Source organism: Triturus cristatus, chromosome 6 (genome assembly GCF_964204655.1).
Source record: "Triturus cristatus chromosome 6, aTriCri1.1, whole genome shotgun sequence".
NCBI classification, from domain to species: Eukaryota; Metazoa; Chordata; class Amphibia; order Caudata; family Salamandridae; genus Triturus; species Triturus cristatus.
The window spans coordinates 218,540,234-218,555,420 of record NC_140589.1 but is presented as its reverse complement, the minus strand read 5'-3'; the positions used below and the strand labels follow the sequence as shown (position 1 = coordinate 218,555,420).

General features: G+C 47.1%; 1 protein-coding gene across 4 annotated transcripts in view; it reads left to right on the top strand.

The window, feature by feature from the left end:
- LOC146816674 (adhesion G protein-coupled receptor F5-like) overlaps positions 1-15,187 on the top strand; it is a 788,188-nt gene that overhangs the window by 615,592 nt on the left and 157,409 nt on the right. For 2 of the 4 annotated variants that reach the window (XM_085609151.1, XM_085609152.1), the window contains exon 12: positions 6,234-6,389. The exons of the other annotated variants lie outside the window; for them this stretch is intronic. In XM_085609151.1, coding sequence (XP_085465277.1) covers positions 6,234-6,389 — 156 coding nt within the window. The remainder of the gene's footprint in view (positions 1-6,233; positions 6,390-15,187) is intronic. 4 annotated transcript variants of the gene reach the window in all.

Sequence of the window (15,187 nt, the reverse complement as noted above, 5' to 3'; positions counted from 1 at the left end):
GCTTGAGGGTGGTCATGTTGTCTGTAGTTGGGTCTCTGCACCAGGCTTTCTCGAGGGCCCGGCAGTTCTTCTTGGAGCTCTTGAGTTCGTCAGTAAACCAAGATGCTTTCTTGGTGCCGGGTCTGGCGCGGGGGGTCTTCAGTGGAGCGAGGTCGTCTGCGCAGTTGCTGATCCATTTTGTGAGGTTGTTGGCGGCTTGGTTGGGGTTCGCTGATCTGGTGGGGGGGTTCTGGCTCAGGGATGTGGTGAGCTGGTCGGCAGTGATCTTGTTCCAGCTTCTGCGGGGGACCAGTTGCGGGTGGTGGTGAGTCGTGGTCCTTTTGAAGCTGAAGTGGACGCAGCTGTGGTCTGTCCAGTGGAGTCCGGTGGCGTGGCTGAAGGTGATGTCCTTGCTGGAGGAGAAGACGGGGTCGAGCGTGTGGCCGGCGTAGTGGGTGGGGGTGGTCACCAGTTGCTTGAGTCCGAGGTTGGCGAGGTTGTCCAGCAGGGTGGTGGTGTTGCGGTCGTTGTTCTTCTCCAGGTGGAAGTTGAGGTCCCCGAAGAGGATGTAGTCAGCGGAGGGGAGGGCGTGCGGGCTGATGAAGTCGGCGATGTCTTCGCTGAATTGTGTGCGAGGTCCCGGGGGTCCATAGATGAGGGTGCCTCTGCGGGTGGTCTTGGGGTCGGTGTGGATCTGGAAGTGCAGGTGTTCGGCGGCTGTGAGGGTGTCTTCGAAGTTGGTCGTGATGCGGATGGTGTTCTTGTGGACGATGGCGATGCTTCCTCCATTCTGGTTGGCGCGGTCCCTCCGGGTGATCTTGTATCCGTCCAGGATGGCGATGGCGATATCGGGTGCTGAGGAGGCGTTCATCCAGGTTTCCGTGAGGAAGGCGACGTCTGGGCATGTGGCATCGAGCAGGTTCCAGAGTTCCACTGCGTGCCTGTGGACGGAGCGGGTGTTGAGCAGGATGCACTTCAGGTGCTTCAGATGGTTGCTGCTGGTGCTTGGCTTGGCGGGTGCGGTACGGGTCTGGATGCAGGAGAACTTGCAGGATTGGCAGGTGAAGGGTCCGTGGGTGCATCTTGGGGTGGCTATGCAGCAGCCGGGGCTCCGGCCGGTGTTGAGTGCGATGAGAGTGGCAGTGTTGTAGGTCTTGCGGGTGGGCTGGCATCTGTGGGGGCCAGGGGGTCTGGTGCTGGGCGCGGCCTCCATATGAGTGGGAGAGGGAGGGAGGAGCAGCTGGGAGGTGGGAGCGGGGCGGCCAATATGGTGCAAGGGGGGCGGAGCTATGGGACGCGGCGGCCAATAGGGTGCGAGGGGGCGGAGCTACGGGACGTGGCGGCGAGGGGGAGACGCGGGGAATGACAGAAGAAAAAAGGGACACAATCTGGGCACCAAAGGAGAGGGGGACAATCAAGGCAGCAAAATACACAGGTACAGTGGGGGAGAATCACTCACTCGTGGGTACAGAAGGGAAGGAGGGCACAGTCACTCTAACGCAGGCAGACACAATGCTGCAGCGGTCAGTGGTCACACAGGGGGCTGCGTGGTGGTGAGGGGAGCGACCTGCCTGGTAAACAGGGTCAGAGGTCGCTCTCTCTACCGCTGCGCGGCCTCCATATGAGTGGGAGAGGGAGGGAGGAGCAGCTGGGAGGTGGGAGCGGGGCGGCCAATAGGGTGCGAGGGGGCGGAGCTCCGGGACACGGCAGCCAATAGGGTGTGAGGGGGCGGAGCTACAGGACGCGGCGGCGGGAAACGGGCAGCGAGGGGGAGACGCGGGGAATGACAGAAGAAAAAAGGGACACAATCTGGGCACCAAAGGAGAGGGGGACAATCAAGGCAGCAAAATACACAGGTACAGTGGGGGAGAATCACTCACTCGTGGGTACAGAAGAGAAGGAGGGCACAGTCACTCTAACACAGGCAGACACAATGCAGCAGCGGTCAGTGGTCACACAGGGGGCTGCGTGGCGGTGAGGGGAGCGACCTGCCTGGTAAAAAGGGTCAGAGGTCGCTCCCCATTAAAATCACCCTGCACAAAAAATGAATAACATTTTTGATTTTCTCTATTATATGACTCCAAAAAATCATGTAATCTAACTAAATGTTCATTTGAAAAAGATTTTTCAAAAGAATTATAAAAATTGACAATAAGCCAAGTGCCCGCATCCCTGGTTAAGATTTGTACAGCCAAACAATAAGGTGAGCCGGTCTCCACCTCATTGTGAGTGCCCTGAATTTTTAAAGAGATCAGGGTCAATAGCCCACCCATAGCCCTCCCCATAGGGGAAGCAATTGCCGAGGCCCTATAAGCTGTATAACCATCCAGATGAAACGTGTTATTAGAGTCCCAAGTTTCCTGCAACCCAATAATATCACACTCTATTAAGCAATCCCTCCACCTAGCGTCATCAGCCTTGTTATTTAGTCCCACGATATTCCAACTAAGTATGCTTGTCCCTACATGATTATTCCCTATCGGGGCATTGGGAGGTGGAGAAACTATTTGTTCCAACACCTTTCCACCTCCACTTGATCCAGGGTTTTTAAAATGGGGAAATGTAATTGTACTACCCACTTTGGCTCTAGAGACCTCCTCGAGGGACCCCACCTCTATCCTCAAGCCCTCCACAACATGACTCCCAGGCCGATTCGGAACCATTTCGTCTGCACGCAATGGCACTGGCAGTCAGTCTACATTACTCAATGCACTATATCTATTGCCCACTGAGATATTGTAATCAAATTCATTACCACCATGGTGGAAAAAGGATGGTTCCGACCTACCCGAAGTTAAAATTCGAGAATAAAAATACCCCAGGTGGGAAGTGTTAATCGTGCCAGTGTTAGGAGGCCCTCCATTAGCTAGTATGTGTTCAGCTACTCTAGGATCCCTGAAATTAACAATTACGCAATCACCACAGATCTCTTTGGGTCCAGTCCCCAGCCAATTAACTCTACGCGCAAATAAGATCTCCCCCTGACCAGCTCCAATTAAGGGTCTATATCTGCTTAGCCAGGAGATGATCTTATTCTTTAACTCGGGGAAAGTTTCCCCTCTTTCGCCAACCAGTTCAGGTACTCCCGTAAGCACCACCACATACAGTGGTGCCTCTGGGGGTAACTGGGGCGAGGAGGATGTTTTAATGATCCATTTACACCAGGTTTCCGGGGAGGATGAAGTGGGGACCTACCCGGGTCGATGCTCTGGGTACTGGGAGTTTTTTATATAGAAAGTAAGCAAGACTGTTTCGGGCCTGCTACAGCTGAAGGCAAATTAGAACAAATGGTTAAACCAGAGGCACTTCGCGCTGAAATAGGTTTCGGCATGACACCTTGAGTTGGGCTTTTAACAGCAGGCTTAGTTACTCCTGGGGCCCCTGTAGTGGCGAGATCCCCCAGCACAGAGTTTGACTGGGCTCTCCCAAGGCCTTTATTATTTATCAATGAAACTAGCTTATCAATCCTCGTGGACAAGGATTTAAATTGGTTATTGATAAGCTGTTCCATGTGTGTCTGGAGATCAGTTATTAAATGAGTAGCCCAGACAGGGGGTCCTATGATAGGGGAAAGAGAGGTCGATTCAGGTTGTACAAGAACTGATGTTAATGCTCTTTTCTTAGCTGAATTCTTAACAAATTTCGACTTTTTCGTTCTAACATTGGATTTAAGTGCCTTAATGTGTGTCAAGGGAGGTGGAGACAAGGGAGCCTCTATTGAGACATTTACGTCAGAGTCAATCTGAGCACAAGGTAGATCAGAGAATGAGGGCATGAGAAATGACGTAAATTCAATGGGGTTGCCTGTGGCTACAGAACAGTCCCCCAAAGATGTAATGGGGGGTATAACAGGGGTAATCGAGAGACGCCTTTCAGTGTTTTCTATGGCCGTTGCAACAACCCCTATTGTTTTTTGGAGCATTTTATCAATGGCTGTGAGGCTCGGGAGTGGTTGAGTTGTTGCTGCTAATTGACTAGTCATTGGGCGGGCAACAGAGGGCTTACTGTTTATGCCCTTACTACTCATCATAAAGGCTTAGACAAAAAGTATCCACCTAGATAAAGACAATAATAAATTGTTTTACACAAGTTACAAAGAACAATTAAAAGAAAAGCAAATTAATGATAATAAGATAAAATACACGCCCCGAGAAAGAATTCTTATAATAAGAGACAGATTTTCGGGGCAAACTTTGACTAATCAATGTCAATCCTGGGGGTTACCACATATGTCGAAGTCTCAAGGCTCATATGGTCTCCTCCTAAGGGGCCTAGAGGGGTGGCCCGGTTCAGCCTCCTTCAGCCCCTGACGTCCACAGATTGCCTGCCCTTTGCCCGGGCATAGCCCGGCTCTGCCCGTGCACGTCCCGCGGGCCGGGAGGCGTTCCGGTGTTTAATAGCGCCTCCGGGCTCAGGCTGTGACGTCCCGGGTGCGCCGATGGTCCCCGGGGCACCTGGATATGGAGTCTTTGGCAGTGGGGGGAAAGCTGCGGTGTTGTTCCGGCCATTGCCCTCACAGCGCTGCACAGGTAGGCTGGAGTAAGAAAGCCGTTCCCCTCACGGCGGGAGTGTCAGGAGCTGCAGGCAAGTGTAGTTTGGATCCCCAGTGACTCTGGGAGTCACTGGGGATCCAGATGAGCTGTGCTGGAGTGAGACATGTCAAAAATGTCAAGGTACCTGCTAAATTCTTCAGTTGAGTGGGAAGGGTGAAGCTTGTTCCGCAAGGAGTGAGTTGGGTGGGGTTTATATACCCTCTTGAAGGCTCAACGGATGTAGCTTGTTCATGTGGGGCACGTAGCTACCTGGAACCCTTGGAGGAAACGCGTGTTAGTACACTCTGGGCCCTATTTTGATGTCGGTTTGAAAGTCGCCGGCCTACGCTCGGAGGCCTTCCAACCAATATCTTCGGTTTCACTTACGACCACAGCATTACAATGCCAGTGGTCGAAAGTGAAACCAGACAGTCATTCCTACTGGATTCCGATGGCCTCAAGTAGCCTGTCGGCCAGTCATAGGCCTCACCATAATCCCTGAGAATAGCATTTCGGCCGTCGGCCGTCGGGATTACGATATTGCTTTACAACAGGTATCCATGTCAGGCTTTCGGGCATGGACTCAGGTTGTGGGCCGAGGGGGCACCTATGGTGTCCCCCTGTTATTCCCTGCATCATGGTGCCTGCCACGCAGTGCAAGGATTAACAGAATCTCCCATTTCTCCAAGGGAGCTTGTGCTACGGCCAGTTTACAGCTGTAGCACAAGTTTCCATAGAGAAATGGTAGTATGTGACCGCACCGTGTGCGGGTGCATCCTAATGGTGGTGCCGGGACCACCAACCAGTGGTTGGTCAGTCCCAGGACCGCGTCCATGTGACATCGTAATCAGGCCCTTGCTATGAATTTACAGGAAGGGCAGGTGCAAAGACCATTGGAACCCATTAACCAGGAAACTAATCTATCCTTTTTGCTCGAACATGCATATTGGAAAAATTAAAACCAGGCCAAGTAACTGCTGGAGCAAGGCATGCCCTTGGCTCATGGGATTCTGGCGGAAGCTTGCAATTACTCAAGTGCAATGGAAACATGGGTTCTGGGGAAGTATCAGCCATTAGGGTGCTGTGGGAGCATCAGTCATAATGTTGCTGGGATATCACAAGTCATGAGGGTGCTTGGGCAACATCGGTCATGAGGATGCTGGGGTAACATCAGTCATGAGGGTGCTGGGAAAACATCGGTCATGAAGGTGCTGGGTTAACATCGGTCATGAGGGTGTTGGAGAAACATCGGTCATTAGAGTGCTAGGAGAACATCAGCCATGAGGGTGTTGGGGGAACATCAGTTCTGATTTCATAGCAAGCCATAAAGCTCCACAGGGGGCAATATGACATAAGACCTGCACTGTACACCACTACACAGAGGGCACAGAACTGGGTTGTGATTTCTATTGTGGCTATAAAAAGGAAGACATTTATCAGATATAGTGTTACAAATCTTGTGTTATGTGATGTGGGTTAGCAATCCTTTGTAGATCAACATAGTGTTTTATCTAATAGCACACCTGATCTATAAAACAATTTAGTGATAAAATTAATTTTGCCCATCTATATTTGAACTTGTAAATATTTTAACAAGATTGTTCACTGTGAATAAGAAACAGCGTAACTGATCATTTTAGGCAAATATACAACATTATTATTTTTAATAATCTAATGTACATGCAGGAAAAGTTATTGATAACAACATTCTATTTTTTTTAGAATTTGGATTCGTCTTCAGAAATGGAAACTTATCTTGACTCTTTAAATTCAAACATAACTGAAGCAAACATTACATTTAAACATTTGGATACAATATTTGACATTTTGCAAACCATTTCACTCCGTATCACAAGTGTAGAAGACGGCCTAATGCAGGTAAGCTACCGCTCCCTGAGGTTTCAAAAGGTCTCTCTTTGATAATGGTGTGAGAACCGACCTGCAATTTGCTAACTATCTTTCACTATAATGCTTAGTCACAGCACCCTCCAGAGTACGAGCCAGCAAAAGGTGAAGGGATAAAGGAATAGAAAGAGGCAGCGAGGAGGCTTGATAAGCAGTTTTCAATGCAAAAAAGTCATGTATACAGAAGATTTACAGCCTCTCTGAAATCAGGAAAAAATGCAAAATAATGATTCAATCGAATGTTTTTTTTTTTTTTTAAAGTACATGCTATCAAACTGGGGTATCTTGTGTATTAATCTTGTTTGTATGTTGTACCAGTGGTCTTGTACTCATGCCCATCCTTGGTCAAGGTGTCACGTGTTATGTTTTGGATGCATGTAAGGGCTCTAGAGTGGCTGCAGAGACTGTTAGTGGCATAACAAGAACTCCCACAGCACCTGAAGTGCAGGGGTGGCCCACAAGCTCTGGGGGCCCCCTCCAACACTGGCAGAACCCATCACCAGAGTGCTTTGGGCTGGGCCCAGAGCATGGGGATCCGATGCATGTACTTTGCAGGGGGTCCCACTCAAGTTTCTTTACGTCACTTGAGACAGTTGTAAGATGGTGTGTAAAAAGTAGTCATATGTCCTGTGGGATTACAGGATTATTAGTACTAGTGAGTTTTAAAGCCTCTTTCACTATGGATGGACTGTTCACAAACTGCAATTTGTAGTGTGTTATAGCTCACACCTGGAATAAGTCTAGCACCACAAATGGCCTCCCATAGAACAAAATGGAGGTAGGCACTAATAATAGACCCCAGAGGAAATAATGTTTAAATAAATTCATTAATTTCTACTTTTTTAAATATATATTATGTATATATATATTCACTGAAAAAACCATAGGTTTCAGGGGCGTTATAGTTAGCTGGACTTTTCACTCGTACAAAACCATTGAAATTCCCCCTTTATAGTTAGTTCAGCTAACTATAACTTGCACGCCCGCAATGCACTGCTGATGACGTCACATATTACATCACTCATGACATGGTTAGTGACATCACTCATGACATCACTGATGACATCTCAAATGACATTACTGATGACATCACTGATGACATCATCCTGGTGATAGAGTGGCAGACCTCCTCTCCCCCTAATATAACCTTTGATACACACATTCAAAAATGGAAACTAAAATTTTCAAAACAATGGACATACCAATACCAGTTACAACAACCTATTCAGTAATTCTAAGATCCACATACACATCCACTCATTCACCAACAGTCCTATACAGTCACTCATATGTACTCATACACCTATACATCCTGTTACACAACGCCACTCATCCATAGAGTTACTCACACACATAGTCACTCATGCTAATAAAGAATCAAACATCCATTTACTTGCATATACAGTTATACACACACCACCACACTTAATTCTACAGAAACTTACACATACTTAGTCTTTTAAACAATCACTTATAGAAACACATACTTATTCATACAGGAACTCTTTCAATCTCTCACTCTCACATATACTCACTTATATACACCAATAGTCACATATACTAGTTTAAAACATATGTAGTTACTCATAAAGACACTATTGAGACAGTCATTCACTCACTAACATACCCATGCACACACTCATCCACCCATACAGTCCTGCACACATGCTGTCTTCAACACATACAAACAGTGAGTCACTCATTCATGCACCTATGCACGTAATACCCCCACCGAACCATACAGACACTCATACTGATACTCAAAAAACCAACTAATAACCTATATAGACACTCATGTAGCTACTCACCAACCCATGCAGCCACTTATACACAAAGTGAGAGACTGATACAGATATTTACATATTTAAACATTACTCACTAAGCCATGTATTTACTAAGATACACTTAATCAGTCAGTTATACAATCAATTTTTCAAAAACAAATCATCCATTTAGACACTTATATACCCATTTATTCTTCCATCGACCTTGAGATATACATATATAAAACATATGTAATTTTCAGAAAAACACACATTCACTGGATGATGTCATCAGTGATGTCATCAGTGATGTCATTTGAGATGTTATCAGTGATATCATGAGTGATGTCACTGACCATGTCATGAGTGATGTAATATGTGATGTCATCAGCAGTGCACTGCGGGCGCACGAGTTATAGTTAGCTGAACTAACTATAACGGGGGAATTTCAATGGTTTTGTACGAGTGAAAAGTCCAGCTAACTATAACGCCCCTGAAACCTATGGTTTTTTCAGTGAATATATATATATATATATATATATATATATATCATGCCAAGGTGCCTCTGAACATAAGGACGCCACTCCGCTGGTGAAAGTTTGCAAAACCATTTATTTTCAGAAGCTGCACATTATGTCCGGTTTCTTAAAGCCTCCCCCGACGCGTTTCAAAGCTCCTGCTTCTTCCTCATGGGGCAATAGGCAGCACGTGACGGATTTAACCACAGCTGTCATTTATAGTCCATTAATTGCGTACTCTCTCCGGTGAGGTATGCTGGGGGCTGTAGTCCAATTTTCACCCTTCAGTGGGGTCCGTGCATGTGCCATAATTGGTGCCTTTAAACTCTTTTTGCAGCCCTCCAGTGGGCTCCAGGCATCATCTGCAGCAACCCAATTTAAAATTCACCAGCGCTGTAAACAGGCAGAGCAATCCCCGCCATACAGTCCCGTTGCGGTAATTCCTGCCGGGTGGTGCATCCTCCGCGGCTGAGGCCGCCGCGTCAAACATCATGCCAAGGTGCCTCTGAACATAAGGACGCCACTCCGCTGGTGAAAGTTTGCAAAACCATTTATTTTCAGAAGCTGCACATTATGTCCGGTTTCTTAAAGCCTCCCCCGACGCGTTTCAAAGCTCCTGCTTCTTCCTCATGGGGCAATAGGCAGCACGTGACGGATTTAACCACAGCTGTCATTTATAGTCCATTAATTGCGTACTCTCTCCGGTGAGGTATGCTGGGGGCTGTAGTCCAATTTTCACCCTTCAGTGGGGTCCGTGCATGTGCCATAATTGGTGCCTTTAAACTCTTTGTTTAAAAGACTAAGTATGTGTAAGTTTCCGTAGAAGTAAGTGTGGTGGTGTGTGTATAACTGTATATGCAAGTAAATGTATGTTTGATTCTTTATTAGCATGAGTGACTATGTGTGTGAGTACCTCTATGGATGAGTGGCATTGTGTAACAGGATGTATAGGTGTATGAGTACATATGATGAGTGAGTACATGTATGAGTGACTGTATAGGACTGTTGGTGAATGAGTGGATGTGTATGTGGATCTTAGAATTACTGTATAGGTAACTGGTATTGGAATGTCCATTGTTTTTAAAATTTTAATTTCTATTTTTGAATGTGTGTATCAAAGGTTATATTAGGGGAAGAGGAGGTCTGCCACTCTATCACAAGGATAATGTCATCAGTGATGTCATCAGTGATGTCATTTGAGATGTCATCAGTGATGTCATGAGTGATGTCACTGACCATGTCATGAGTGATGTAATATGTGACGTCATCAGCAGTGCATTGCGGGCGCGCGAGTTATAGTTAGCTGAACTAACTATAACGGGGGAATTTCAATGGTTTTGTACAAGTGAAAAGTCCAGCTAACTATAACACCCCTGAAACCTATGGTTTTTTCAGTGAATTTCTGAGGTTTTTTAAATGCTAATTCCTAACTATAACGTGCCTGAAACCTATGGTTTTTTCTGTGAATTTCAAAGGTTTTTTAAATGCTAATTTCTAACTATGCCTACAGAGATAGGACATGTGAAGAAAGAAGAAAAAATGCACAGAAAGAAACAAAAGAAGTGCAGAAAGAAGCAACAGAAGTCCTCAAAAACGAAGATAAGTGCAGGAAGAAGGATAACGTGCAGAAAGAACAAAAAGAAGAGCAGAAAGAAGCCTTGTTGCAAAATCATCCTGTACCCTCAACTTTTTCAGACGGATACTGGTGGTAACTGAGTCTGACTAACCAGTCCTAGAGCCAGTGCTCTGTTAAAAGACACTTAGAATACAGTGAAAACACCTACATACACTAGGGAACATTATGCGTTGGGGTCCCCCTGTGATTAGCATGACCTCCTCTGTAAGCCCCTAGTGTATAATAGGGCATGGGGATTAAAACTACCTCTTAAAACAGGCCACAGGGCGTTTTTGCACACGTTAACTCAGGCCCCGTCCCCTCCCTTCACCACTGTGTGTCCATTTTTAGTTGGGAGATTAAGTTCATTTGAATCCTGAGGGTCCCTAGGGTCCAACTAGCCCACTAGGTACCTCCAGTAAGTGCCACAGAGCTGCGTTGCAGAGAGGTGTAAAAAGTGGCACGGCCTGGACCACCTCTCTGCAATGCAGCTCAGTGGCGCTTACTGGAAGCACTTGGTGGGCTAGTTAGCCCCCAGGGGCCCTCAGTATTGAAGGGAAATTATATCCCCAATTTAAAACGTGCCATAGTGCGTGTTTGCACACGTCACCTCAGGCCCCGTCCCCTCCCTTCACCACTGTGTAAACGCGCCCTGTGGCTGTTCTAAGTTGAGAGATTAAGTCCCCCTGAATCCTAAGGGTCCCTAGGGTCAAACTAGACCACTAGGTACCTCCAGTAAGCGCCACAGAGCTGCGTTGCAGAGAGGTGTAAAAAGGGGCTTGGCCTCAGAACACCTGGCTGCAGCGCAGCTCCCTGGCGCATACTGGAGATGCCTGTTGGGGGCGCGTTTGCAGAGTGCTGCACGGAGGGGGCATGGCCTCCGGCACGATGCCAGTCTTTTATTTATTTTAGTTTTTTAAGAAGGGGGGCTGTTTGGTTCCCCTTCTTATTCTAATTTATTGGCCCTGATGACCCCATCCCCCAGGGCCAGTCTCCTAATTATATTTTTTTGACCCCAATCCCCAGGGCCGGCCACTGTTTTTTATTATTTTTAAAAAATATATATTTATAGACACACCTAGGACATGCTGGACAAACCGTACGTACCTATCACCATGACGATTTGCGTGATATTCATTAAAAGGCGACTATGCATGCAATGAATCCACGTGGAATGTATTTACACCACTAGTGAAGCTCTGACATGTCTGATGCCCTACCGTGCCTAATCCTGGTAGACACCCTTGTCGTTTATTTATACAAACATGGGTAGCTATTGACGGGCACATTTAATACACATGCACACCAAGCCATTCAAAGGGGATTCGACAAAAATTCGACCAAAACTATGCAAGAAACCCCCCTCACGGTTAATAAAACACACATCCACTGCCGGATGTGTAATACTTTTTATTTTACTCTCTGGAAAGGGGACGAACATCACTTGAGAGTCACAGCGTGCTCCTGACAGAGCCCAATGCTGTGTTACACCCACCATTGCCTGCCGAGTGCCACACACCTCTGTGTTGTATTCCACTAGCTAGTGCATATGCTATGACACTCTCTAGCCCATGTGCACTGTAACACCACCCCGTGAATATGTCATGCCACACTTGTCTTCGCACGGGTTATATTGCCCCATCTAACGTGCCTTTCTCGATGCCTATGTTATAACGCACAGTGCTATGCCATACATATTACAATCTGGGATCCATATCTTTGTCACAGTGCATATGCAACGTTACACTCCCCAGCACATATTTTATATTACAACTTTAGAGACTAGTTAGGTTACACAACACTGCCCTGTGCATATTACACTCCAAGGCGCATATCGCATAGCACGCGCTAGTGCCTGTGCTATCTCGCGCTCTCCCATGAATCTGTCATTGCGCACAATGTATTGTATATTATATTTCACGCCCGGTTCATCTTATATCACACTTTTTGGTGCATAGTTTATACCATACACTATATCTAGTTTTCATTTTCAATCGTGCTCTCAGGACTATGTTCTATATAACACTGTGTTCACCTACCCTTTTCACGGGCATTACATTTTGCGATAGGGGGTGGAGGGTCAGGGGGTGTTTCTGCCAAGTGAGCCCGGAGTCACAGTCACAAACGTCCTCTTCTTCCTGAATAAAAGTGAGATTATGCTGCATACTTGTTCATATTTTAAGTAGTTCGCACAGACACAATGTTTTAAAAACAATAAAGTTCCTAATACCCGCCTTCTCTGAACAGTTAGCTTGCTGCCCCATCCCCTTCCTCCCTATCCTCTGTTGTGTGAATCCATGGACTAGCCTCCTCCCTCCTGCCATGCATGGTCTGATGTGCTGCCACTGCCCTCAATTTAGTATGATGTACCAGTCCACTCCTCCTGCCCTCCATTGCCCAATTCTATGCCCCATCATTGACCTCCTGCTTAAACTCTGTGCTTAGCTTGCTGCCCCTATTCTCCTTCCCCCTGCCCTCCGATGTCTTTGTGCATGCCCCTGCTCCATCCTTTTTGCCCACCATGTCCCATGGACCTGCCACTCCTATCTACTCTGAGTGTTCTGTTGAGCTGCCACTCCCCTCCCACCTGCCTAGCATTGTCAGATGACTGTAACCTGTCCCTGCCACCTCCACCCTGCCTGTCCACATGCCATGCCCCTATCCTCTTCCTCCTGTCCTACATGGTCCATTGTACTGCCACACCCTTCTGCCCTCCCTGGTCTGTTGTGCTGCAACTGCTCCTCCTGCCTGCCCCGTGTGGTCTGTTGTGAGGTCCCTTCCCCTGAACTTTCTTGTCTGTGCACAGGTCCTGACCCTTCCTTCTATCCTCCATCGTCCTTTGTGCATGCCCCTCCACCCTCCTTCTTGCCCATCATAGCCATTGTGCTGCCACTAACCCTCCCACTTGCCATGCATGGTCTTCTGTGCTGCCATGGCCCCTCCCACCTTCCCTGTGTGGTCAGTTAGCTGCCCCTGACCCCCTCCCACCTTCCCTCCATGGTGTGTGTGTATGCCATCACAGTCTCACTGTTGCTCTTCATGGTGTGTCTTGCTTCTAGTGCCCATCCTGCCTGACCTCCATGGCTATCTTGCTGCTCCTGCCCTGCCCCCTTGCCCCCAGCCCTACTCCCTCCCTCCTGGCTTGTCTGTTCCATTGTAATGCCCCTGATCCGTCCCTCCTGCCCTTTATGGTCTGTTATACTGCAGCTTTCTCTCCTGTCTGTCCATTATCGTCAGCTAGCTACCATTGCCTCTTGCCCCTCTGTTCTCTGTTGTCCATGTGCATGGTCCTGTCCCCTCCCTCTTGCTTTCTATGGATTGTTGTGCTGCACTCCCGTCCTGCATGCCCTGTGTGGTGTATTGTGCTGCTGCAAACCCTGATGCCTGCCCTGCAGGGTCAGTTTGGTGCACCTCTCCATGTCCCTCCTGTCCTCTGTTATCCAAGTCCATGTCCCTATCCCATTTCCTTCCATGATCCAATGTACCATACTTGCGAACATTTTGAACTTGGTAAGAGGGAGATTTTGAAAAAGAACTGGGGTATTGATTTTCCCTTTTGAGTTACATTGAAAAAGAGGATATTGTAGACAGGAGACAGATCAAATAAAGCCCATTTGAGCTTAAAAACATTGGACGTTTCCTGGCTGAATCGGGTCTGTTGGCATGTATGGTTGTACTACCATTGCCTCTTCCTTCTGCCCACAATGGTCTATTACATTGCCACAGCCTTGAAGGAGGGTAGATTTTGTATCACAGGGGGCCCCTGGCCCGTTCTGTCCACACCTGAAGTATGAGACCCTTGTCCTTGCCCTGCCAGCTGCATTTGTAGGCCGTATTAAATTGACCAGCGGGTCCTGTGTTGCTATATAATTATCCTGAGACATTCTTACCACTCAGCCAGCATAAAACCCCTGTGTAGGCCCTTCTGTTCAATATGTAGGCCTCTTTGTTAAATTGACCATAGCTCTGCAATTTTAGTGTATAGCAGTCTGAAGGCAGGTCTGCGAGGCCTTCTGATCCAAACTAGTAGCCCCCACCCTACCCGAGTGCTCCGTGCTCGGTATCAAAGTTCAACATCCCCCTGAAGCTGTCGACATACAGTAGGCTGCATCCTGGACTGGTACTTGCTTCCCGGGCAGGTTTCCCGCTTTTAAGGAAGTGGCAACCGCAGAGCGTCAAGTTAGGAGAACTGAGGAGATTTTATACATGAATATATTGAATTCCCGTACAATACCCATTATTTTCTGCTTGCTCTATGGAACTTACGATAAGCGATTGGCCTGAGAGACTGACCTTTTCACCCAGTCCATTGTCAGCATTAAGTGGGTAAATGACGAAATGTCTGGTAAAATCTGCAGACGAAGCTTTTGGGTAGCATACGTAGGTAGATGTAGCGTGCAAAGGAGCCCACAAAATGATATAAAAAGGGAGCACCCACAGATATCGACGGACTACCTCGCCGTCTGTATGTAGGTTAACAGGCAGTGCAGGTTTTCCCCAAGAGCTGGGAGCTCTTGTCTTCCTTTGCTTAAAATGTCTTGCTCTGATTTGCTTGAAGTATCTTATTCTATTTTACCTATATGAAATGTCATGTTATGTTTAACCATTGTTCTCTTTACTTTTGCATTTAAAAGATTTTGTATTGTAATTGCAGGAATGCTTGCTCTAAGAGTAAACGTGAGTGTTCCTAGGTAACATTTTCCTTGGTGTAACTTGTTTCTCATGATGCATTTATAGATGTGTTTTCTCTCTCTCTCTGTCAGTACATTAATTGAGATACAGAGAATATTATGACAGCTGTATGATTATCTGGATTCTGTATTTTGTACTTTATGTCTCTATTCTGCGGTTTCTTGGAAGTTGCATCTTCTCATT